We start from the raw sequence: 26,094 nt of genomic DNA, 5'->3' as shown, positions 1-26,094 counted from the left end.
ATGGAAGCATTTTTCTATCTGGGTTAAGGACAAGGGCTTAGACCCCTTTACCATTCCTTTTCCGACTATTCTTGATTTTCTATCACATATTTTTCATCGGGGAGCAAGTGCATCTACAGTTAAAGTACAGTTGGCAGCCATTTCCCATTTTCATGTGGGGGATGGACTGGGATTTCTAGCTTCTGCTAAGATATGCAAAACATTCTTGAAAGGCATTTCTCTTTTGAAACCACCAGTTAAGGCTGCGGTTCCACCATGGGACTTAACTCTAGTTTTGCAAGCATTGACAAGCCCACCTTTTGAGCCTGCCACCTCAGTTCCTTTAAAGTTCTTATGGAAAACCGCCTTTCTAGTTGCAATTACTTCAGCCAGGAGGGTTTCGGAACTTCAAGCCCTTTGCATGAAACCTCCTTATCTAATTTTCCATAAGGATAGAGTGTCTCTCAGGACTAACCCTTCCTTTTTACCAAAAGTGGCTTCAGAATCAAATATTAATCAGTTGATTAATTCTTCCCCAATTTTCAGAACCTAGGGGAATACAAATTACACAAATTAGATGTACATAGACAACTACGTTTTTACTTGCACAGGACTAAGGATACTCGCAAGGCTGATCAGTTGTTTGTGTCCTTTGCCAAATCTGCCATGGGTAAAGCCATTTCCAAAGTTACCTTAGCAAATTGGATTTCAAAGTGCTTCATTCATGCGTATGTAGCCTCAGGTAAAACTGCTCCTATCGGAGTCCATGCCCACTCAACCCGATCCACAGCCACATCAACAGCTTTCTGGTCCAGGGTTCCTCTGGACGACATATGTTCAGCAGCTACTTGGTCCTCTTCCCATACATTCATTTCTCATTATAAACTGGATATGATATCCATGAGTAGGGCTTCCTTTGGCTCCGCGGTGCTTCGGAATATCCTTCCTTAAGGGCCGCCCAAGGTTTTTAGGTAGCTGGGGATTCTGTCCCACAGGTTGAAGAACAAATGAAGTAACTACTTCAGATAAAGAAGTTATGTACTCACCATCACGTTCTATCTGAGTAGGTACTTCATTTGTCTGCAACCGACCCCCCTTCCATGCCCCCTAACCATTATCGCGATTCCTGATCATGTTTTCAGATTGTCTTATGAGGTTAGGCTTATTTAGTCCTCTGTCGAGGGCATTAGCTTGTTGGATTAAGCAAACTCGATCTGAGGAAAGGCAGCATGTAGCAGGGGATTATGGGTAAAGGGGAGGGGCTAGGAGCTCGGATCTTTTAGCTAGTAAAGCTGCCGGCTCGGATCCGATACCGACAGGTTGCAGACAAATGAAGTACCTACTCAGATGGAACGTTATGGTGAGTACATAACTTCTTTTTTCACATGCTTAAGTACCAACAATATTTAATGGCTCAGTTAAAACAGAAAATGCTTGCAAGCTCAGAAGCTCCTGATTGTAAAGAAATGCAGTTGAATAGGTGGGAAAACATACTCTGCAATGTGGATTTGATTCTTTAGAGGCCTCTTGTAGAGCCGCAGTTACAGGTTCTGTTATTCAAGACATGCTTGGTTAAAAGAACAGAGTTTACCTGATCATGTTAAGGCAAAATTATTGGATGCTCCTTTACAGCATGATACTTTGTTTGGTGTTAAGGCAGAAGAGGTGTTAAAGCTAAATCTATGCAGTCAAGGATTTCTTACAGGTACAGCCACCTCGCTTTAGCAGAAATTGGCCAACAAAGAATTGGTCCTTTCCAGTGTCAGACAGGCCACGGCATATACAGACACCCAAGAGGCAGATCTCAACCCCAAGGCTCCAACAGACAACGACAGTGGGGCACCTCAACCCCAAAAGGAGGTGAGGACAAGTCTCAACCTTACAGGAAACAGTCGCAATGACTTTCCTCTTCGTATGCCCAACACGTCCCTTTTGGAAGCCCCCTTAGGGGGAAAACTAGCATTTTTTTCTCATAACTGGCAAACAATCACCCAAGACAAATGGGTTCTGAATATTGTGTCTCAAGACTACAGATTCCACTTTCATACTTTACCAAGGCTGAAAGGAATGCCAGACCTGCCACAAAATCAATGGCCAGAGTCACAAAAACAAATTTCAGCCCTCATGGACATGAGAGCTATTTAAAAAGTACCACAACAGGAGCAAGGACAAGGATTTTACTCAAGACTCTTCCTGGTCCCCGAAAAGGACAAGGCCTGGAGGCTCATACTAGACCTTTCAATTCTGAATACTTACCTGGATATTCCGAAATTCAAAATGTTGACATTACAGCAGCTTCTACCCATGCTGGGCAAGAAGGCTTGGCTTGTTACTCTGGACCTCAAAGAGGCATACCTGCATGTCCCTATCAGGCAAAATTGCAGAAGATACCTCAGATTCAAAGCTGGTACAATGCACTACCAATTCTCTGCACTGCCCTTTGGCTTATCTACAGCGCCCAGGATCTTCACAAAGTGCCTGGCACCGGTAATTGCATTTTGCAGACAAAAAGGAATTCAAATATACCCATACCTGGATGACTGCCTCATTCAAGCAGAGACAAAGGACATTCTTCTACAGCATCTGGCATTCATAAAAAGGTTGCTAATTTCTCTAGGGTACACAGTAAACGAAAAAAAGTAAAAACTAGTGCCCTCACAACAGATTACATTCCTGGGTGCCAGCTTAAATACAATGGCCCAGATGGCTCACCTCACGCCAGACAAACAAGTTCAACTAACTCTATATTTTCAATTACTGGCAAAAAAGTCCCATCTCCCTGCAAGAAAAATTCTGCAGGCCCTGGGATTCATGGCATCCTGCATACTACTAATACCATATGCCAGACTGCATATGAGGAAATTACAATGGTACCTAAAAAGTGTTTGGAATCAACACTCTCACAGTTTAGAAACAGTAATACCAATGATTCCCTGCCTACAACAGGAGTTTCGATGGTGGGCACAGGCATGTCACCTAAACAAGGGTCAACCTTTTACCCATCCCACAGCCAGGCAAACTCTAACAACAGATGCTTCAGCTTACGCCTGGGGAGCACACATGGCAGGAAAATGCACTCAGGGCAAGTGGACCTCAGACCAGATGCATCTTTACATCAATCAAAAAGAGATGTTGGCTGTTCAAAATGCCCTAACCGCTTTCAAGGACCTTCTACATCCAGGACAACTATTACTAAAGACAGATAACACTACAGTAATGTGGTACATAAACAAGCAAGGGGGCACTCATTCTTATCCCCCTATGCAGGCAAGCCATGACCTTGTGGAACACAGCCCTAATGTACCAAGTTCACCTGCAAGCACAATTCCTGCCAGGAAAGAAGAATACTCTGGCATACGATCTAAGCAGAAATATCATGGACCTCACGAATGGAAATTGAATCCGCAGATCTTCAGCATGGTAACGCAAAAATGGGGATGCCTAGACATAGATCTTTTTGCCTCCCCACTGAATTGCCAAATACAAAAATTGTGCACAAGGACTTATGACAAACAAGCATGGAAAGTGGATGTTCTTCTGTTCAGCTGGAAAAACCTAAAAGTTTATGCCCTCCCACCACTGCCTCTCCTTTCAAAGGTACTCCTAAAAGCCAGACAAGAAAAACCACAAATGATCCTGATTGCTCCAGACTGGCCACGCCAGCACTGGTACCCTATCTTAAGGAACTTGGCTCAGGGCCCACCATGGATTTTGCCTCAAATTCCACACCTTCTAACTCAACAAAACAATCAGATCTTGCACAGTCAGCTCAAAACCCTAAACCTGGCTGCATGGCAGATACATTAGCCAAACAGGCAACACCTCTCTCTAAAGCTGTTATGGATGTCACTTTGGAGGCCAGGAGGCCTAGCACCAGGAAAGCTTACTCAGAAAAATGGAAGAGATTCTGCGCCTGGAGTCAGACTCAAAGCCTTGACCCTCTTGTTCCAAACATTCCTCAGATTTTACAATACTTAACTGAGATGCTAGACAGAGGCCTATCCTTCTCATCAATTAAGATCCACACCTCTGCCATTTCAGCACATTACAACACGGATCCTCCTTTATTCTCTCATCCCTTGCTAAAGCAGTACCTCAGAGGGGCTAAAAACATAAGACCGCCCCGGAGAGCACCAACACCAACTTGGGACCTCAATTTCGTTTTGGAAAAACTGACCCTACCACCTTTTGAGCCGGCCAATACAGCCGATCTAACATTTTTGTCATGGAAAACAGCTCTGCTCCTGGCAGTAACTTCAGCACGAAGAGTCTCAGGGCTACAGGCATTAATGGCAGTGGAACCTTTTATAATTTTTCATCAGGACAGGGTATCTTTAAGGACAAACCCTTCCTTTATTGCCAAAGGTGGTATCTAGTGTGGCTCTTAACCAAACCATCCATTTGCCAAACCTTTTATCCAAACCCACAGAATAAAGGGGAGAAACTTCTGCATTCCTTGGACATACACAGACAGCTACGTTTCTACTTGGACAAAACAAAAGCTTTCAGGAAAACCGAGCAACTGTTTTTGGCATATGCTGCAGGATCACAGGGCAAGGCTATCTCAAAGCAGACCTTATACAAATGGATAGGACATTGTATTCGGTACTGCTACACACAGCATGGAAAATCACTCCCAAATAACATCAGATCACATTCCACCAGGGCAACAGCCACAACAGCCTTTCTCAGAGGAGTACCTACCAAGGAAATTTTGGAGGCTGCAACTTGGAGTTCACTGCACACCTTTACCAAGCATTACCACCTGCCTCTGTACTCTAAATCCAGAGCAGGATTTGCCACTGCAGTTCTGCAGGGCCTCATAGCCAATCCTCCTTAGCTTTGGGATTCTACCCAAGTGTAATGACTGCAGCAGTGTAACACGATGAACATAGTACAGTTTTGTACCTACCATAAATGTAGATGTTCGAGTGTTCACACTGCTGCAGTCCAGGTTACCCTCCCTCCATCCCCTCTGAAATAGCTGGACTTATCTATACCTTTCTATCCTATACAGTCTTTGGGGTGTATTTGCTGGTAACTGAAGGTATTGTTTTTATTTTATATGTATATTTTTGATTAGCAATATGTATTGCCTACCTGCTTAGGGGCACCTGACATCTGGGGCAAGAAAAACTGAAGAAAATGGCGTCGGCTGCATCTTATATACTCCTAGTGCACTGGCGGCAGGGAAGAAGCGACAGCAACCGACGCCGGACCAAGACTTTGGAACTCGGGCCGACTGCGGGACCACCTGATGGCTGGATAACCCAAGTGTGATGACTGAAGCAGTGTGAACACTCAAACATCTACATTTATGGTAGGTACAAAACTGTACTTTATGATGCAGCTGATACCTCTTCTAGAGCTGCTGCTTCTGGTTCAGATCTGATGAGATATTCTTGACTTGGGCTTCAGCCTTTGCCTGATGATATTAAGACTAAGTTGATGGATGCTCCTCTGGATAATACATTTTTGTTTGGTGTAGCAAATGCTGGTTTATTTAAGTCTCTTCAGGACAAGGGGAATGCTTTACATGAGCTTAAGCATGTCTTTGTTTCTCCTGTGCCTGAATTTCAGCGAAACTACTCTTCTAAGCCAGCCTTTGTTTGTAGGCAATCTCACCCTCCTTCTAAAGGTAAAAAGGGTAGTAAGTGGACTCCTCCTGCTAAGGCCACTAAGACTGAAGGGATTCTTAAGTCTTCTTTTCTTGACAAACCAGGTGCTATCTGACTATCCACCTGTTCCCAGCCACATTCCTCTTTGCCTTTCTCTCTCTTCCTGTTTGGCTCCAAATCAACCAGGATTCTTTGGTCCTGTCAGTCATTTGGCAGGGGTACTTCTTGGTGTGGATTTCCTGCCCTCCTTTTATGGGTATTCCTCAGGCTCCACTGGAACAACTCCCTTTTTTCCCAGAGGTTCTTCGAGACCTCTTGTCTCAGGGTACTATTCAAGATGTGCCTGTGTCTCAAAGGGAGAAAGGGTTTTATTCAAGAGTGTTTCTGGTGCCAGAAAAGAAGGTACTTTGAGACCTATTCTAGACCTCTCCCATCTAAACACTTTTCTGAAGGTGCCTTTCTTTTTTATGTTTTCCCTTCAGTCCTTTTTTTCCCCTCTCTTGCTCCCTCAGGCTTCTCTGGTGTCTCTGGAACTCAAGGATGCTTATCTCCATATTCTGATCCATCCTCTTTTCAGGAGAATTTTGCATTTCTCTGTTACTTGTCCTTTGGCCTTTCTACAACTCCAAGGGTGTTCACCAAATGCCTCGCACTTGTAATTGCCTATTGTAGGCTTCAAGGGATGCAAATATTTCCTTATTTGGATGACCTGCTGATTCAGGCATCTTCTCCAGAGGTCCTTTTGCAAAATCTTCAATTTACCATTTCTCTTTTTCAAAGCCTGGGGTTCACAATAAACTTCAAAAAGTCTTCCCTGACTCCTCTGGATCATGTCTTTCTGGGTTGCAGGATTCAAACAGTGCCAATGCTGGCATCTCTGCCTCCTCCAAAGGCATTAGCTCTCAATCTCTTTTTTTCAAACTCTTCTTCTCCTGGCCTCCATTACAACCAGGGAGTTTCTGAGAGCTCTGGGGTTTATGGCTTCCACCATTCCAATGCATCCTCTGGCCAAACTCCACATGAAGAAAGTTCCAGTGGTTTCTGAAGTCAGTGAGGCTTCAGCATGTTTATCCTCTAGACTCTCCTGTTTCTCTTCTCCCATGTCTCAAGAAAGAACTTCTGTGGTGGATTCAGCAGTTGTCGCTGAATCCAGGGCTCCCTTTTCAACCTCCTCTTCCCTCTCAGGATCTGTTCACAGACACTTCAGATGTGGGATAGGGATTAATGTTTGGCTCCCTGAGGGTTCAGGGAGTGTGTTCGCCTTGTCAGCAAAAGGAGCACATCAATATCAAAGAGATGAGGGCTCTTATGCTGGCTCTCCGGGGCCTCTTAAGATATTCACAGACAATACTACAGTCATGTGGCATATTAACAAATGGGGATAATAGATCTTATCATCTTTGCTGGCTGGCACCTCTGGTATGGGATCTGGCTATCCAGTATCAAGTGACTCTTCAGGCGGTTTATATTCCTTCAGATCAGAACATTGTGGCAGACAATCTAAGCAGGTCCTTCACTCAATCCCACAATTGGAATGTGTTTCTGGACATTGTTCACCAATGGGGTACTCCTCAAGTAAATCTCTTTGCCTGCCCTCTGAACAGACAGCTTCCTCTGTTTTGTGCCAGAGTCCCAGGTCCTGTGGTATGGAAGGTGGACACCCTCTCGTGTTCTTGGAAGGGATGTTTCTTTATGCATTCCCTCCCTTCCTCTCATTCCAAGAGTCCTGTTCAGATTCAACAGGATGCTCCCAAAATGTTGTCGGTGACTCCACTTTTGGCCACGACAGCACTGGTTCCTCTACTCCTGTATCTAGCTAAGGGCAATCATCACATGTTACCTCACAGGGTGGATCTCCTCACACAAGACAAGGGGTCTCTCATCCATCTCCACCTGTCCACACTTCAGATAACACTGTGGGTGATAGGGTTTTGATTCCTCATAGACACCTTTTTTCTGAGGATGTACCACAGGTCCTGCAGGAGGCCAGGAAACCTACAACTAGGAATCCTACTTGTCTAAGTGGAAGATGTTTTCTATTTGGTGTCTTTCTCGTGACCTGGACCCACTTTCTGTGGATGTTCCTTTGATTCTCTCTTATTTGTGTGAGTTTCTCAGTGCTGGTTTGGCCTTCTATTAAGGTCTACTTATCATCTCTTTCTGCTTGTCTGCCTTTAACTCCCCCGTTAGCTTCTAGATTTTAGGCTGAGAAATTTCTTAAAGGCATCCTTAATATTAGACCTCTCAGGAAGCCTGTTAATCCTCCCTGGGATCTTAATTTCATCCTGGAAAAATTGACTCAGGCTCCCTTTGAGCCTGCTGTTTCAGCTTCCTTGCAACAATGTTCTTGGAAGACAGTTCTTTTGTTAGCTCTTACCTCTGCCAGATTGGTGTCTGAGTTGCAAACCCTTATGGCTTGTCCATCTTTTTTGATATTGCATGAGGACAGGGTGTCCTTGCATACTAATTCTCCTTTCATGCCAAAGGTGGTTAATGAGTTGTCCCTTAGTCAGTGTATTAATTTGCTTACTTTTTTCCCCTCTGTCCGCAATCTGACAGTGAGAGGGTGCTGCATACTTTAGATGTGCATAGACAGCGATTTTATTTGGATAAAATTAAAGCTATCCGATAATCTGACCAGTTGTTTTCCTTTCATCCCAGGTCTTTAGGTTTGGCTGTTTCCAAGCAAACTATTTCAAAGGCTACTTCCTTTTGTTACACTTTTCATGGCGAGAGCCTTCCTTCTGTAAAGGATCATTCTACTAGAGCCGTGGCTTCTTCTGATGCTTTTTTCAAAGGCTTACATGCTAATTCTATTCTTGATGCTGCTGCCTGGACTTCTGTACATACCTTTACCCAAACATTACCTGTTGGATGGTATCTCCAGAGCTAGAGCTGGTTTTGCTGATGCCATTCTTCATAGCTTCATAGAAGGCTTTACTGCTACTTCCTCCTCCCAAGTTTCTTATTGTGGCTTTGGCACTCTCCCATTTGTAATGACTACTGCAGCTGTGAATGTAAGGACATAGTCCAGTTGTGTAAAATCTTAGCATAACAGTAGATGTCCTTGCCTTCACTGCTGCAGTATTCACTCCCTTCCTCCACCACCCTATTTTTTTTTTCTCCTTCCTGGATGTGCAAGTTCTCCTTGGTTTTCCCTGGACTGCTGTTCCTGGGGCAATCACTTCTGAGGATGGTACGCCTGAATGTTACCTTTATGCCCTACGCTTCGCAAGGAGTGTGTAGGTGACGTTCAGCGTATCTTAAAGCACTGGTAGACTTTGGTAAACTGGCCGGACGGTGGGCTTCACGGCAGGAAATCCCATTTGTAATGAATACTGCAGAGGTGAAGGCAAGGACATCTACTGTTATGGTAAGATTTTACACAACTGTACTTTTCTTGATTTTGTGTGCATTTCACTGTATTTTTGGTACAAAAATTGCTCTTCCTCTCTCTGCTCTTGCTGTAAGACTGTCTTGAAGTCGACTTCAACAAGGGATTTCCTGCTAGCTATTTAATTGATTTGTAATAGCATTGCACTTGTGGGTCTCTTCTACTGTGTTTTTACATTAGGAGGACTGGGTTTGATCATCTTGTGACTAGAAGTGTTTGCCTGGTCTATTGCTGTTGGGAAATGCACAGAAGGACTCATAAGGTTGTTATTTTATTGGCCAGACTGCTCATTAGTAAGTTTTCTGTTTTTTTTTTCTCTCTGTTATAAATTTTGAGCATTTGTACGAGTTAGCCCTATATAGTAGCAAACACCTAGAAAGCACATTTTCCCTGTAGAACAGTTCATAAAACTGTACCCTGTAAAGCAGCAATATAGAGCAAATACCTTTTGTGTGCTGACAAGCTTAGAGCAGCTAGTTGGGTGTCGAGTGGCAATACTTATGGTTGTAGTAGAATTCAGTATTGTGTAAAGATTACAGTTAGTAGAATTTATTATTATTTAGCAAAATCTGCCTCAATAAAGCGCCCTTATTAGTCTGCACTAAAGGACTGGACAGTATGGATATGCAATTTCCTAACTTCTCTGTAGCCATCTTGGTGAATATGGGCAATTTTGAGACCATGTAGAATTTGTCTCATGCTACCCAACAGCTACTTAATCCTTAAAAAAGCAGACAGAGAATGAGAGAGGTGTACTTACACATTGACAATGGAGGCTAAACCCTCTCTCATACAAGTGCATGTCAGGTTGTCGAAACCACACACAACACCCACCTTGCATAGCATACTACACACATTAGACTAACTTATGCTGAGACACTTAAAAGCAATCTTTCTAAAGAAAAATTTCGTAGACCGCCCCTTGTCAAAGCTATCTGTCTGCAAGCCCCAGAGGCACTCAGAAAAAATACCACCTAACTCCACATGTACTATCACTCTTGGTGAAGCCATAAAGGCAAGCCAACACACTTCCCAGGACTCTTATCATAGGGGACTCCATCGTAAGATTTACTGATGCCCCTCTAACCAGGCTGGGCAAGGAGAAGATGAGCATTAGTTGCTTATATAGAGCCAGGATCCATCAAATCATGCACGCACTGAAGTCATTATGCCACAGGTGCTAGTGTGATTCCATCATAGTCCATGTGGATGTAAATGACCTCAGATATACGTTTCTGGACTATATGAAGAGAAACATTGTGGAGCGTTCAAAATGTGTCTCAAGCTGGTATGAGTCTAGCATAGAGCAGCATATTACTATCACTGAGGATGATGTCACAATATGAGCAAAAAATGATGGACTTCAACAACTGTGTTTTTGTTGTCATCCTAAGGAGATCCAGTATTTGACAGCTTGGAAGGACATGGTTAACAGACCACATTGTTTTTCCATGGATGGTTTGTACCTTTCCTCTCCAGGCTTTTGAATAAAACTATCCATTTTCTAGGCAATGCTAAATTGACAAAACTACTGACTTAGCAAAATCAACTCAACTGAAATAGAGTGTTACTGCTCAATGCCAGGAGCATAAATAAAAACTTCAGTTCCTCCAACCCCTTCTCACACTATAGATTGTAGACATCTGTGCAGTTAGCAAAATATGGTTTATGTGTCAGAGTACCCCAGTAGTGCAAGGTTTCAGTGCCTTCCACACTTTCAGACCAGTAGCTGCACAGACAAGGGCTAAAGGTGAAGGTTTCTCGTTGTACATCAGTAACAAGCATACCTCTAGGGTGGTCAAACAGGATGATGTATAGATTTCCTATGGAATTCCTCAACATGCAGATCACCATAGACAAAATCCCAAACCATATCCTAGCCAGGTATAGGTCATTCTCCATGTTCCAGGAAGCTCAAAATACATACGTGGACCTACTGGAGATGCTTACCACCTAATCTAATACCCTACTCCCGGGAGACTAGAATTACCCCTGTATAGACTGGGAATCCTACACACTCTCATATCTACAGACACTGAGATTATTGGACTTCCTATATACAAATGCCCTTGACCAAGTAGTGCATATGCCCACTAGAGACTCCAACATATTGGACCTTATGCTCACAAATATGGAAGAATGCTGCCCCCCCCCCCCCAAAGTCTTTTCCTCCCTGGTAAGGCCCATCCATGAAGCTCTCTCCTTCAAAATCAACTCCATAATTCCATTAAAACCAGTAACGGTAACTATTCCAAGGCAAATGCCCTTTTATTAAGTAATGGCTTCTCAAAAATTAGTTCCCTTCCAAACCCCAAGAATGCAGCAGGTCATGCTGAGTTGCTCTCAAACTCAGTACAACCATGTCAATGGCTGCAGAGAGGCTGCTGTACCTACCAGAGGTAATCCCAGAACTAACCCCAGAAGCAAACTTGCCTGTGTCATCCCAAATTAAGCAGAATATACAGCAACATTCCCATAAAGATGCAAACTGTCATCAAACTAAGTAGGCAACTTCAAGGGCTAATTAGGTCAAGCAAAACCAGATTTGAGGTTACGATAACTTCCCACCACTTGTCAGTATAGCTGCAAACCTTGCTGTCCATTACACTTTGTCTAGCAGACACATACACACACAAACACACACACACACACACACACATTGCACACATTGGAGAATAAGGGAGCTTTGCCACCCTCTCCCAAAACAGTGCTGTAATAGCTAAGAGGAGCTAAAACTATTGGCACATGTCAACTCAGTACACACCACAGATGTCGCAGTAAGCTCGTTGCACTGACACCACTATCCCCCAAGTAAAGCTTCAAGCCAGTGTCAGTGGAGCTTTGCTCCACGGTTCTCTTATTCCATGTATGCAATAATTATACAAGTACACAGGTCTAGAATGTCATGTGACCACGATGTAGTGGCCAGGTCTGTAAAAAAAAAAAAAAAATGTTTCATGGCTACTGTGTCCAAATTAAACTACTGTTTTCGCCCACACCCACTCTCTCCCCAGACACACACACACACACACACACACACTACATATTAAGAGAGAGAAAGTACAGTTTTGTACCTACCATAAATGTAGAAGTTCGAGTGTATACACTGCTGCAGTCATTACACTTGGGTTATCCTGCTGTCAGGCAGTCCCTCAGTTGGCCTGAGTTCCAAAGTCTTGGTCCGTCCTCGGTTACTGTCGCTTCTTCCCTGACATCAGTGCGACAGGGGTATATAAGATGCAGCTGACGCAATTTTCTTCAGTTTTTCTTGCCCCAGAAGTCAGGTGCCCCCAAAAAGGTAGGCAATGCAAATTGCTAATAAAACATACATATGAAAAGCAAACAAAAACTTTCAGTTACCAGCAAATACTCCCCATAAGTAGTAAAGGGTAGAAGACTTAGGTACGTACCAGCAAGTAAGAGGGGAAGGAGGGAGGGTAACCTGGACTGCAACAGTGTATACACTCGAACATCTACATTTATGGTGGGTACAAAACTGTACTATGTTCATCGTGTTACACTGCTGCAGTCATTACACTTGGGTAGAGTCCCAAAGCTGAGGTAGGGTGGCTGGTTCTATAAGGCATTAGGGTTGGCTATAAGGCCCTGCAGCACTGCAGTGGCAAAGCTAGCTCTGGATTTAGAGTAAAGAGGCAGATGGTAATGCTTGGTAAAGGTATGTACAGAACTCCAAGTTGCTGCTTCCAAAATGTCCTTGGTAGGTACTCCTCTGAGGTAGGCAGTTGAAGTGGCTGTTGCCCTGGTGGAATGAGACCTAATACTGTTAGGTACAGTTTTCCCATGGTGTGTATAGCAGAAACGTATACAGTGTCCTATCCATTTTGAAATGGTCTGTTTTGAAAATGGCTTTTCCCTGTGCTGCTGCAGCATATGCTACAAACAATTGCTCAGTTTTCCTGAAAGCTTTGGTTTTGTCCAAGTAGAAGCGTAACTGCCTGTGTATGTCCAAAGAATGCAGAAGTCTCCCCTTTATTCTGTGGGTTTGGATAAAAAGTTGGCAAGTGAATAGTTTGGTTTAGAGCCACACCTGATACCACCTTTGGCATAAAAGTAGGGTTTGTTCGTAAAGACACCCTGTCTTGGTGAAAAATGCTGAAAGGTTCCACTGTCGTTAGTGCCTGTAATTCTGAAACTCTTCGTGCTGAGGTTATTGCCAGGAGCAGAGCAGTTTTCCAAGAGACATATTTTAAATCTGCTGAGTTAGCTGGCTGAAAAGGAGGTAAAGTTAATTTTTCCAGCACGAAGTTGAGGTCCCAAGTTGAAATTGGTGCTCTACGGGGCAGTCTTATGTTTTTAGCCCCTCTGAGGTACTGTTTTAGCAAAGGATTAGAAAAAATAGGTGGGCCCGTGTTGTAATGAGCAGAGATGGCAGAGGCGTGGATCTTGATGGATGAAAAGGAGAGGCCTTTGTCCAGCATCTCAGTTAAATATTGTAGTATCTGAGGAATATTTGGGACACGAGGGTCAAGGCTGTGAGCCTAGTTCCAGGCACAGAGAATCTCTCCCATTTACCCGAATAGGCTTTCCTGGTGCTAGGCCTTCTGGCCTCCAGAATGACATCCATAACAGCTTTGGAGAGAGAGATTGCCTGATTGACTAAGGAATCTGCCATGCAGCCAGGTTTAAAGTCTTTAGCTGGCTGTGAAGTATCAGATTGTTGTGCTGAGTCAGAAGATGTGGGATTTGAGGTAAAATCCAGGGTGGACCTTGTGCTAAGTTCTTTAAGATTGGATACCAGTGCTGGCGTGGCCAGTTTGGGGCAATCAGGATCATCTTTGGTTTTTCTTGCCTGGCTTTTATGAGTACCTTTGGAAGGTATTATTTGTACTGCCTGACTGCTTGTCATCCATCTTAATTCAAAGGAAAGAAAAAGTATAATCACAGCCATGTAAAATAGTCAAAATCTAATGTTATCAACTTCTGATACTCTGGAAGGATCCAAACACAGTATATACAAAAGCACTTCATCTCCCCCCTTGGAAATGTGTAGCGATTTACCCAGGGTATCAACCATCATCTCAACATAAACCTACATAAAAAAATATATATATATATATATATATATATATATATATATATATATATATATATATATATATATATATATATATATACACACACACACACACACACACACACACACACACACACACACCATGGTATCTGTAAAATTCATATGCAGCCATAAATGTCAGCAGTTAAAGACAAACATTAAAATTCACAAGAGTTTTGTATACATATACACACATATTTATATATGGTACTGGTTCTTTTGAATGAATCACATTTCATTAAATCACTGTGAAGTGAGCAAAACTGACAACGTCATTTGCTGAATCATGACTGACTAAAAATTATAAGGTCTATAGTGTGTCAGTTTTATGTTTGAATGGAAGCAGGGACTTTTTCCTTTTCACCACAGTTGTGTGTCTGTATGCTTAGTGTATGCAAGCAAGGGAGTTTGTGGGGCAAATACCTCCCAAGTTGTCACCTTCAATCTTCTGCCAAAAATCTGCTTCACACCTATAAGCCTTACGAAAACTGCATTCAAAGTCTATACTCACACTGTGTACCAAAAGTCCGGAATGTGATCCTTGCACCAATCAGGGCAATACATAACATTCATTTATTTAAACTGCTGCTAAAAGAATGCCTCTCTAACTCCTGGCATTGCACTTGCTGCTCTCCTTCTCTAATACCTATATACATCCTCTCTCCCCTTTCCTTGGTTTCACTTCTTTTACTTGTAATTTTACTTTTACTCATTATTTCTCCTGGCTCCCCATATCTGCCCAAATTATTACTTCTAACAAATACTTTTTCTCACTCTTCCCCTCCTCCTCCTCCTTATCCGCCCTTTGAATTTTTCCACTCTGACATTTGCTTTATGAGCGAGTAATGAACCATTGCACTTCTAACATGTCAGCACATTTCAGTGCTACATGATATTATATTTATCTTGTTTTGATGATATATGTGTATTATTATACATCATATGTGCATTAATATTTGTATTAATCTATACATTTGCAGGATATTGTAATATGATGTTAGTTTTCACCTCTGCATATGTATTTTCTGTTCTTTTATTTGTGGAGCATTTCTCCCTGGGTCTCAGCTGAAAACGGTTAAAATTGCAGAGGATGTCAATTTTCACTTATGTATATGTACTTTGTCTTCTATTATTTGTGGAGCTTTTCTGTCCAGGCCTCAGCTGAAAATGGTTAAAATGGAAGTGCTCTTAAAAGTTCACTGCCTAAATCTCATGAGACACGCACATTACAATGTTATCTTCAACAAATTCCAAAACACATTACTGGCACAGCACCCAGCATAACATATTCAGCCATATCTCATGTCTCAGAGTCTAAGCCTGTAAAACAGACAAGCTCACAGTCCAGTATTTTGGTCATAGGAGATTTCCTCCATTGTGAGACACACTGATGTCCCACTCACCACTCTGAGCAAGGAGAGGGTTATGGTCAGTTGCCTGCCAGGATGGGGATGCTTCAGATCACACATGAATTCAAGTCACTGAACCACAAGCACTGGTATGATTTAGTCATGTGGATATAAATGACCCGAGATGTGCCTCCCTGAACTATATGAAGGGAGATGTGATGAAGCTTTTCAACTGTTTGTCCCAAGCTGTTATGACCCTATCAGTGAGCAGCATTCTACCTTTTCCAAGACTGATGCAACAAAACAAACAGAAGATTATTTTTTAATTGTCTTTCCACTCTCTGAAGCCTCTCCTGACTCTGGAGAATATAGATGTCTGTGTAGTTACTGAGGCATGGTTCATAGCCACAGAAAGCACACAAGCAGTGTAGGTCTATAATGCCTTTCACACATTTAGATCAGCTACTGCAGAGAAAAGGACAAAGGGTGGAGGTGTGTCTATTTACATCACACTTCAAGGTGGGTTAAACAATATAATGCAGTTCAGCTTCTGCACATACAACTCACCATAACCAAAACTGGAAAACTGCATGTTCGGCAAAGGTAAAGCCAAGCTGCAGTTTTTCTAGGTCAAACAAGTGAATGTTAGGCTAAAAGAACTACTCTTTCTCTCTCTATATGTATATGTGTAGCTCTCTTTCTCTCCCTACACACACACATACACATATATATATATATATATATATATATATATATATATATATATATATATACACACACACACACACACACGCACACACGTGTATATATATAGATATATATAAATATAAATATATATATATATATATATATATATATATATATGTATATATATGTATACACACACACACACACACGTGTATATATATATATATATATATACACACACACACACACACACACAAGTATACATAAACATGCACACACATTTGTTGTGCAGGTACATATTTGGTAAATATACGCATACATAATTGTGCATTTATGTATATTTATAAAAGATTTCCAGAAAATAAAACCGTGTGTTTGTAGTTGTGAAAGTCATTTTATAAAATTTTGATGTATGGGGTTGCATTCCCAGTGCAACCTACAAGTCATCTGGCACAGGTGTCAGCAGGCCTAGTAACATTATGATGAGATCTCAGGGGGATGTACTTTCCAGTAGGTAGGGATGGGGAGTCCTGAGCAGACATCCATCAGTCGTTTTCATTTGCCAAAGCCATCACAGCAGTGTTTTGCAGAGAGGTGGGAAAAGCCTTAAAGTTGACTGGTATGTTGTGTGGGTGTGGGTGGTTGCAGGTTTGTGGGGAGTGGTGGCGTTCCTTTGTAAGTGTGGTGTAAATGTTCTGCATTGTGAAATGGAGAGATTGTGTAATGGAGAGATTGTGTAAAATTGTTTGAGTGCCCTGTTTTGAAGTATGGTATTACTGCTACAGCTGCTGGTACTGTTTCAATACGTGTGTGTCATGAAGTATGTACATTCCTGCCTGATTTAGGGTAGTTGCACTGAGGAACAGATTTGTAGGAGTGTTGGCTCGCTTATCAGTGTACCCCACAAGTGTCCCTAATTTTGGCTTATACTTTTGCTCTAACATACTACAGTCCATAATGCTTTTTGAAAAATGTGTTGGATTCTCATGAATAAATAATGACATTCATTGCAATTAAATACTTCTTTTTTTTCCTTTCAAGAAATGAATGCTAAGTCATGTAGTCTTATTTTGTGAGCTTACTAAATCATTAATACTGCTGTTTTCAGAGGTTTCTGATTTGGAAGCTTTATTCATGAGTCTGTTGCTGAGAGGATGAGAGATATGCTACAAGTAAACAGCAAATTACATAAAGCAGTAGTAGCAGAAAGTACTAGGCCACATCAGAGGCTTGGGAGATCATTGTTAAGAGGAAACCAAGATCTGTTTCATTGTTATGTAAAGCTTGGCATTATATACCATAGTTCATGTTATGCTATAACAGAGTAACAATGCAATGATAACCATTTGAGCAGCCAGACTGCAATCCAAATCTAATGTTTTATTGTAAAATGGATAGATTGGCCTAAACTCTAGATTGATGTGTGGTTTTATTTTAGAAGTTATTCCTGGGAGATGCTATTCTGACGTGAAGAGACATATGAAGGAACAGTTTTAATGGCACACCAGGCTGTGATTTGTTTGCTGTCTATTGCCATACAAAGTTGACTAGTTGAATGTAGCCAAGCTGGAAATGTGAGACACTAGCTCATTGAAGGAGGGGAGATGGGAGGAGTAACTTGGTCAGGAACTGAAACTTGCAAAACTGGTCCTTGTTGGAAGTCATTTTTTGTCTCTGTAATTTAACACTTTTGCAAGCTTCTTTCAGAGATTGTGTAGTACATCAGTAGGAACAACATTTGTAAAACTCATTGCATGTCAGTGACCCACAATCTGCAGACTCTCAAACATGGCAGTTTTCAGGTGTTCCCTGCTAAGTGAATGGAAGTGCAGTCTGACAACAAATGGTAGGGCTACTTATTTTCTCACATTCTGTACTCTCAGAGTGCATTATGGGACAGATTTAGTTTTCCAATGGAATCAGGATGTCAGCTCCCATGAGGGCAGACAAGGATAAAAAAAAATGGGAATGAGTACTTATTTTGCTGCAGGCTGCTTTGGGAGGTGCAGTAATGTGTGTCAAGATAAAAAAAAATGTTTTTTTCATCATTTGCTTGTAGTGGTCCTTTGATCTGAGTGACAATTACTTAACAGCTTTTCAGCTTATCAGAGCTGGAGGCTATCCTTTACTGATAATGCTGTTGCACTGTGTGCCTGATATGGCTGGAGCTATCCACTGGAAATGGAGCCTTGGAAAATATTTCATTGTTAAGCTTTTATCAAAATGTAATAGATACATTGCTGCCTTTATTTGCTGTTTGTATGCGTACTGGAAAGTGGATATTCTTTGTCATGTTGGTGACATAGAAATGCCACAGTCCTTGCTAGTACATACGGAATGTGAAGTTGTCAGTCCTTCTATGTCATTCTGTCAAAGAAGTTAAGGCTGTTTGTAATCTGGCTTGATGCATTCTGACTGAAATTAATATGTAGCATGATATTGTGGTGGTTTATCAAATCATATAATTATATGTAGTCCTTTAAGTAAAACATAGTCAGTAGTGAGGTACACAATATAATTTCTTCTTCTCTTCCTAGCCTTAGCTTCCCGGTGTTTGCAACTGATTGTACACTACATTCCTATCTTGAGGGCACACTTTGAGTCACGACTTCAACCTAAGCAGTATAGTATGCTAAGACATTTTGATCACATCACAAAGGTAGAGTTTGTGTTTAAATGCAATCCTTTCAATAAAATTCAATTACAAACTTACAGTACACGTTTATTTTATAGATGATGTATTAAAATGTAAAAATGTGTTTATTTCAGGATTATAATGATCATATAGCCGAAATCTCTGCAAAGCTTGTAGCAATAATGGATGGCTTATTTGACAAAGTACTATCGAAGGTAATTCCTTATTTGTTATTCTGTAGTTTAAGAGATTTTTTAATGTGTATATAATGTAATTCATCTGATGTAGAAGAACATCAGCTGTGTGTTGGCTCTCAGTAATTCACTGTACTGCCTTGAAAAGGGCAGCAGTTTCTTACAGCTCTTTATCAGGAGATTTGAAATACAAATACTAGAGGGATCACCAGTGATTTTTGGCTGAACTGTAACATTTGACTTAATACATGGTGCTCACATTTTGTAGAAGGAATACATGTTTGTACTCATCAAGCTGGCTAACAGTGGTCTGTGAATGAAATTTTTTTGTTTAAAAAAAATCTTTTTAAATTATCACATATGGCATAGGCAATCATATGTTTATATAAATGAAAGTAAACAGTATTGACATAATTTTAGTTGCAAACATTATACATCTCAAACCATGTTGACATAGTTCTAGTTGCAAACGGTGTACATCACTTATACTATATCCAGTCATTGTCAGTCAGAAATTATGTGGCCCATTCATATCCAGCATTCTTTTAAACCTCGTTCCTTTTCTGCATGTATTGTTCCCATAATTCCCTTTTTTCCCTGTGTAATTTGCTCCTACCTTTTTCCTAAAGATCCCAATTCCAGTTGTTTTATATCTGTTACTATATTCACTACTGCTAGTAAATATGGCAAGTTGGTTTAGACTTTGATTTCCATTTTCTAATAATTGCTTTTTTGGCAGCCACCATAATTAGACTTAGCAAGGCCTTACTATGTCTAGGCAATTCCGTTTCTGTATCATCACTCAGAAAAAGTATTTCTTTAATTACACCAGTTTGCTCACCCAGTATCTGACAGAGCAACCTGTAGGAAATCTTTAAAAGAGAACCACACCCACAGACTTTAAAAAAACATGTTTATTTCAATATGTCTTGATGTTTCCTACATTTTAACACCACTTTTTTGAATCCATATACTTTTTGTATTTTTAAATCTAATTCCAGAGATAGCCCACATGGGGTCCGACATCTTGATTTCTTTTAGTCTACCTCTAGGTATCCCACAATGCAGTGCTTGGCTTTAAAATATTCCATCATAGCCCCTAAGCTTCTGTCAGTGCATTGACTTTACATGTGATTTCACATATACCCTGCTTTTTTTTAGTTAGTCAGATTCAGTTACCATTTCTTGCTTTTCATTGACTACTTAAAAGACAAGCAGAGCTAATCACATAGAACAATATTCTCAATGCCTCTTACTTCTTTTTCTTTCTAAAGTGGCCAGTTTTCATTCTTTTGTTATACCTGAGTTGTAGTCCTTGAACTCATCTCCCCTCCCCCTAAACACCTCCCCTTCATAGCTGTCAAGGTAGCAAAGGTAATTTGAGCTGTTTGTGGTTGTGATTGATAGTTCACAGCAGGAGACAAAGTTCATGTACTGTTGCCTTGTGCTATTCACCAATTTTGTTATGGCTTTTGTGACACTAAGAATTTTTCTTTCTCAAGAACCCCCAAAAAAGATAAAGTTGGAAGGTTTGCCAAACAATGTTACTGATTTTTAGGTAGTAAAGATTAAAATTTGAGGACAGGAAGAGGCTATGGTGCAGCAAAAGTAAATGTCCCCCTGTAAGTAGGTGGATAGCACAAGGCAACAATATATGAACTTTGTCTCCTGCTGTGAGCTGTCAATCACAGCAGCAAACAGTCAGATTACTTTTGTAGTAGTCATTGAAAAGCAAGAAATGGTAATTAAACCTGACCGACTAAAATAAATTAGGGTGCATGTTAAAACACATGTAAAGTCAATGCATTGACAGGAGTTTAGGTGCTATGATGTAATATTTTAAAGCCAAGCACTGCATTGTGGGATACCTAGAGGTAGAGTAAAAAATCAAGTGTCAGACATCATGTGTGGAGCCATCTTGGATGTCCACACAAATGAAGCTTTAGTATGTTGTTGTTTGTGTACTGTCCAGAACCATTGAAAGGCAAACTTGTTACTTATGCAGCACTCATTTCTCCACAGGAAAAGGGAATGGAATGTGCTGTTTACCTGTACAAATTTTATTCCCTCTCTGATTGCATGCCATGAGCTGAATGCTTGACTGTGTAACAGCTAGGGTGCTTTGAAGTTTTTACTGCCTGTATTGTTCATTGTTTTATTAAAAATGTTAAAATGAAATCAGACTTATTGTCCTCCACAACCGAGTAACAGTAGGAGTCTGTGATTTGAGTGCAGCTTCATTAAAAAATCTTGTCCATCTTCATTTCTAATGGTTTGTGTGGATACTTTGTTTCTTACAAGGGGAGTAGGGCTTTTGCGGGGATTTGTACAATTCATTAAGTCTTGATCAGTAAATGGACCTTTCCAGTGAACACCTTAGTCCCCCGCACAAAGGATGTATGACCTTTGAAGATATGAAAAAAACAGCAGAAAACAGTTTATTATTCCAATGACTCCCAAGAAGTCATACAAAAATGAAGCACTGGAAAAGCACACAAAGGACACTGATTTAATAGTCAAAGTTAAAACTTCCACCAAAAGGCTTCTTCAGGCAAATATACATCAAATTAAAACAATGTAACACTTAAATACTGGATTCAAATCACATGACATTAGTTACACCCTTTCATTTAAGTATTTGAGCAGTGGTTTTAAAGTGAAAGTCATTTAAACAATGTTAAATGAGCTTTCATTCTCAAAATCCATTTCATCTCATTTTCACTTAGTAATTTTATGTCTCCCCCACGTAAAGGTAGATAGACAATCTTCAGAATCATAAACTTAAATTTGTGATTATTCCCTTTTTCCAAAATATGTTTAGACAAACCATTAGTGATAACTTTGTTTTATATCACCCGTGTGGTCTGCTATCTGGTCCTTAAGTCTCCTATTAGTCATACCCACATAGTACTCTTCACGTGAATCACACTTAGCCAAATAGGTAACATTATTAGTATTACAGTTTCCTTAAGCATATAGAAAAAAACTCCTTACCATGGTGCTTAATAGATCTATGTTTATATATATATATATATATATATATATATATATATATATATATATATATATATATATACTGACAATAAATGCAACAATTACATTTAAATGTGCCAAGCTTACTGATGATGATACTAAAAAAGTGCTTGGGTTGTTCCTTATAACAAAGCGTATGCTTAAGTGTAGAACTATGCTTGTATACAAAAAAGGGTATGTTACCAACTGTGGGTTTCAACTCTGTTATAGCCTGTAATATAGGCCATTGTCGATTAATAATCTGTTTCACCATTGAAACACACACACACACACACACACACACACACACACACACACACTTCACCCAGGGCTGCTGAGTAAGTCTTTGATTAAACAACTTTCACTGAACTAGTTCATGAGTTGATTGGGACTCAACATGTCATACCGTAACCCTTTTTAGGTCTTTGAAAGCAAAAGACTCATGTTTGAACTTGCTTTTCTTTTGAATGTAATGCACAAGTCTGATATAGGTATCTTTTTTTTCTAAATGCAGTTGCATCATAGTGCCATTCGGAGACATCTCTGGCTTTTATTTCATGCATGCTGAACCTTCAGCTGCTCTTTGGCAGTCAGTGCTAATGTATGGTCTCTCATCATCTTGGATGAATGGGACACTCTTGTGTATAGCAACATTTTTAGAGGCTATTTTGGACAGTTGCCTACTTTTTATGATGGATTGATTGTGGAATGGTCAGTTCTGATAAAGGTGGATCCATCGTCAGTAACAGAACTGAATTTGTGGGCATTTTGACCATTCCATGATTTAAAGTGCTCTAGTTTGTGACACCCAGTCCCATAGTGCAGAGGGATACAGCTCTGACTGCACCCCAGATGAACTATTGACATGGATGCTGAAGGGAGGGTGTGGGGAAGGACAGAAGTAAGCAGTTGATGCCAAATCACCCATCCCAGAGAGAGAGGCAGCTTGGCTTGTTGCATTGGCAGCACTTGCACTAATATATGTGTATTGCTGGCAAGATGAAGAGCCTAGGGTACCCAAATGTAAGCAGTGTGGCACTTATTTAGAAGGTTATGTATTAACAGAAGCAAGCATTCAACTCCCAAGGTGGCTGTAGTAGAGCCCCGAGGCTGCCATTAGGGTAGTGATAAGATATTTGGGAGGATTTGTAGACTGGTTCAGTTTCTAATACCTGACACTTGTCTTCACTGGAAAATGAATGGGCCAGAAGACTGTTGTCCTGATGGAGGAAGGCTAGGTCAGACAGGTGCAGGAAAGGGTGCCATTGGGTTAATCCTTCTGCCCCCTCCAAAAAAAAAAATCCTAGGCTGCCAAGTACTTCTACTTATCCCTTCGTGTAGTATAATACTGTCCCTGCCCAGAGTTTCATTGCCACACAAAGAATTTGGACAGTCTTTCTAAATTACTCCAGGCTGCTTTCCCAGAAATTTGTGCTTTAACAGTAGTGAGCAAATATATTTCATTTCTTTCATTTTTCACTATTTTAGCAGTACTCTCTACCTTATTAGAAGATTCTGTCAGAGCTTACTTTTTTAAAGAAATAGGGCCTAGGCTCTGATTTGAACCTGTGTTGATTTTTGTCTGGTGCAGTTTACCTTTGGCAAGTTATTTTATTCATGTTTATCTTGATTTTATTGTGGTTCTTTTTTTATGGCTTTTTCTGTTTGTCAAGAAAAGCTTCTTGTATTAATCTTAGAGTGAGAGTTTTCATTAATGCTTAATCCTGCTGTACTTATTGCTACTTGTTTCTGCTTTTGGGCAGCTGCCCTTGTTTATTCATAGAGCATAGTTTTCACAGGTGTACCTGTGCAGAGAATAGCCCTCCAGAGGAGAAACAGTATGTGCATAACTTGCTCGGGTGAGTGCCGTAATCCTTACAAGTGTGCAGTTTTTGCAGAGCTCTCTCTTTCCAGTTTCCATTACAAAAATGATAGTTGATAGCTTTACCTGTGTGGGTAACCCATGTCAGCACATAACTTGTGATTGAAGAAGTACAAGAGCCTATTATTTCTTTGTAGGTCTCAAGGTCATCTAAGCTGTTGGTGTTGAAAGACCACTAAGATTAGTTGACGAGTTTATTAAAAAGAAGATTTAAGGTTACTAAAAACCCACTTTTTTCTCCTCAAATGTCTGAGGTGGCATCCAGAAGTACGGAAGCTACTGTAATAAAGGTTCCCATTTATAGGTATTGAAAATTCTGTACACCCAGTTTACAGTAGAGCTTTCTTATCTAGCTTCTTTTGTTGTAGCTGACCCTGGCATCTAAGGTAGATGTTGCAATAGTATTGATTTTGAAGTCCCCAGTTCCAGGCATTCAACAACAATGTAAGGCTCTTTGTTTAATTTCATGTATCACAAGTTTGCAGAGGCCTTCTTTCACGTTCAGCAGAAGCTTTTGGACAGCCTCTTTCCCTTTGTCATTTTCAGTAGGGGACAGAGAACTAACAACCATCTAAACTTCCCTAAGCCAGGATGCTGAGACTTTCTTCTCTGATCCCCATGTTTTTTGTTACTGTTTACAAAGAGACCACCATTATCTGATACTGCACTGATATCGTTGCCTTAGCCTGTGGCAGTCGCTGACATGTTGATGCTGATCATGACTCTATTATGGTCCACTTCGACATTGCAGTTTGTGTTAGTGTCATCAACAATCCAGACTCCTGTGGTGATTTTTTGGTCAGTTCTGTGGCTTATGGCTTTGGCTACAACTTTGGTCCTTACATTTTTATTGCTAACGCTGGGGCCTTTAGTCTAGTTTGGATGTCTGAAAATATCCAGGTTCCTTTGAGGTGGACCCACTTGATGGCACTGAACTTCATTCTGAGCCAGCAGCCTTTTGTTACTGTGGTCTCCTCTCACTCAGGTAGTGCCCTGTGACAGCCCCAGCTTTGCCTACTGATCCAGATATATCTGTGGCTCTGCAGACTTATGTCCACAGCAGATAGGTCAAAACCATGCTGCAGCTCATTCATACCATTTCATCCCCAAGAGAAAAGCATACCTCTCAACCTCTAATCCTCTCAACCTCTAATCTGGACAAAGCCATAATAAATAGGGGGACAAAGGCCTAAAAATAGAGACAGTTTTTAAATATTGCTCTAACAAACTTAAAGTTCATAGAATAAAAGAATTTGCATTAGCATGAATTTTATAATAGGTATGAAGTCTGAAACTCAAATGTGTGAAATTATTTTCTGGATTAAATCCTCAATAATTAGCCAGTGATTTGCCAGAAAATCAAAATTTTATGAGGAGCAGACAAAAATATAAGCCAAACATCTGGATATTCCGCAAAACTCTGGACAGTTGAGAGTGAGAGATATGAGAGAAGGTCTCTCTCTTCTTTTGACTGTCCTTCTCCAGAGGTGCTTAGGAAGGCAACATACAAAAGGAAACACAAAGATGAACCTGCATAGTAATCCTCTACAGCTGATTTGGAATTTGAGGACGACCCCAACTTGGGAAAAGTCCTGGGAATGATGTGTCAGAGAGGATGCTGTGCAATTGCCCTAGTGTCCTGTCCACTCAGATGCTACAGAAGGCTTTCAGATCCATTTGACAATGTTTCCAGGTTGGCTTGCTACTGGCTGACCTTTTAAAGATTCCCTGCAGTGATTCTGGAGAGAACCTGGATACAGTAGTCCAAGTACCATGTCATGAGCCCTCTCAGAGAATAGAGTTTTTGGTTGGAGACTCTTCATCTTGGTACTTTGGTGTCAGCAGTTGCTTTAAAGAAGGTTGCTATACATCAGAGCCTTGTGGTCTACCCACGAGGTAGAACATGGAATGGTAGACCACTTGGGAAGGCATATGTGCACCTGTCCTCCGTGTTGTCTTTAAGGCTGATTAAATTCCCTGGCTCATGTGGAATATAAGAGATGTGACAGACCAAATAATCAGCCAGTTGTGTGTCATGGACCTATTAAAGACAAGCTAATGTCCTATTTGATGGTTGTCACCATGAACCTCATGATGAAGATTTCTTGTAACGCTGCCGAAGTTTCCACCAGAACAGCAGAATCTGACATGGCTGATGTCCATCATTCCCAGTGGTATTTTGGGTCATCTGCCAAGGTAAACCAGTAAAATTCCGCTTTCAGAAGCTCTTACTCCTCTCCCTCTCTCTCTCTTCCTGTGACAGCTGATTG

At 40.9% G+C, this 26,094-nt stretch overlaps 1 protein-coding gene across 1 annotated transcript in view; it reads left to right on the top strand.

Annotated features, from left to right (window-relative positions):
- The window catches only part of VPS54 (VPS54 subunit of GARP complex), a 1,876,392-nt gene that overhangs the window by 1,690,084 nt on the left and 160,214 nt on the right, over positions 1–26,094 (top strand). The window contains exons 21-22 of the mRNA XM_044055553.1: positions 18,639–18,760; positions 18,871–18,951. Coding sequence (XP_043911488.1) covers positions 18,639–18,760; positions 18,871–18,951 — 203 coding nt within the window. The remainder of the gene's footprint in view (positions 1–18,638; positions 18,761–18,870; positions 18,952–26,094) is intronic.

The sequence above is a fragment of the Protopterus annectens genome, chromosome 1.part2 (assembly GCF_019279795.1).
Source record: "Protopterus annectens isolate FY-2018-M chromosome 1.part2, PAN1.0, whole genome shotgun sequence".
Taxonomy (NCBI): domain Eukaryota; kingdom Metazoa; phylum Chordata; order Ceratodontiformes; family Protopteridae; genus Protopterus; species Protopterus annectens.
This window is presented reverse-complemented; position numbering and strand designations above follow the sequence as displayed.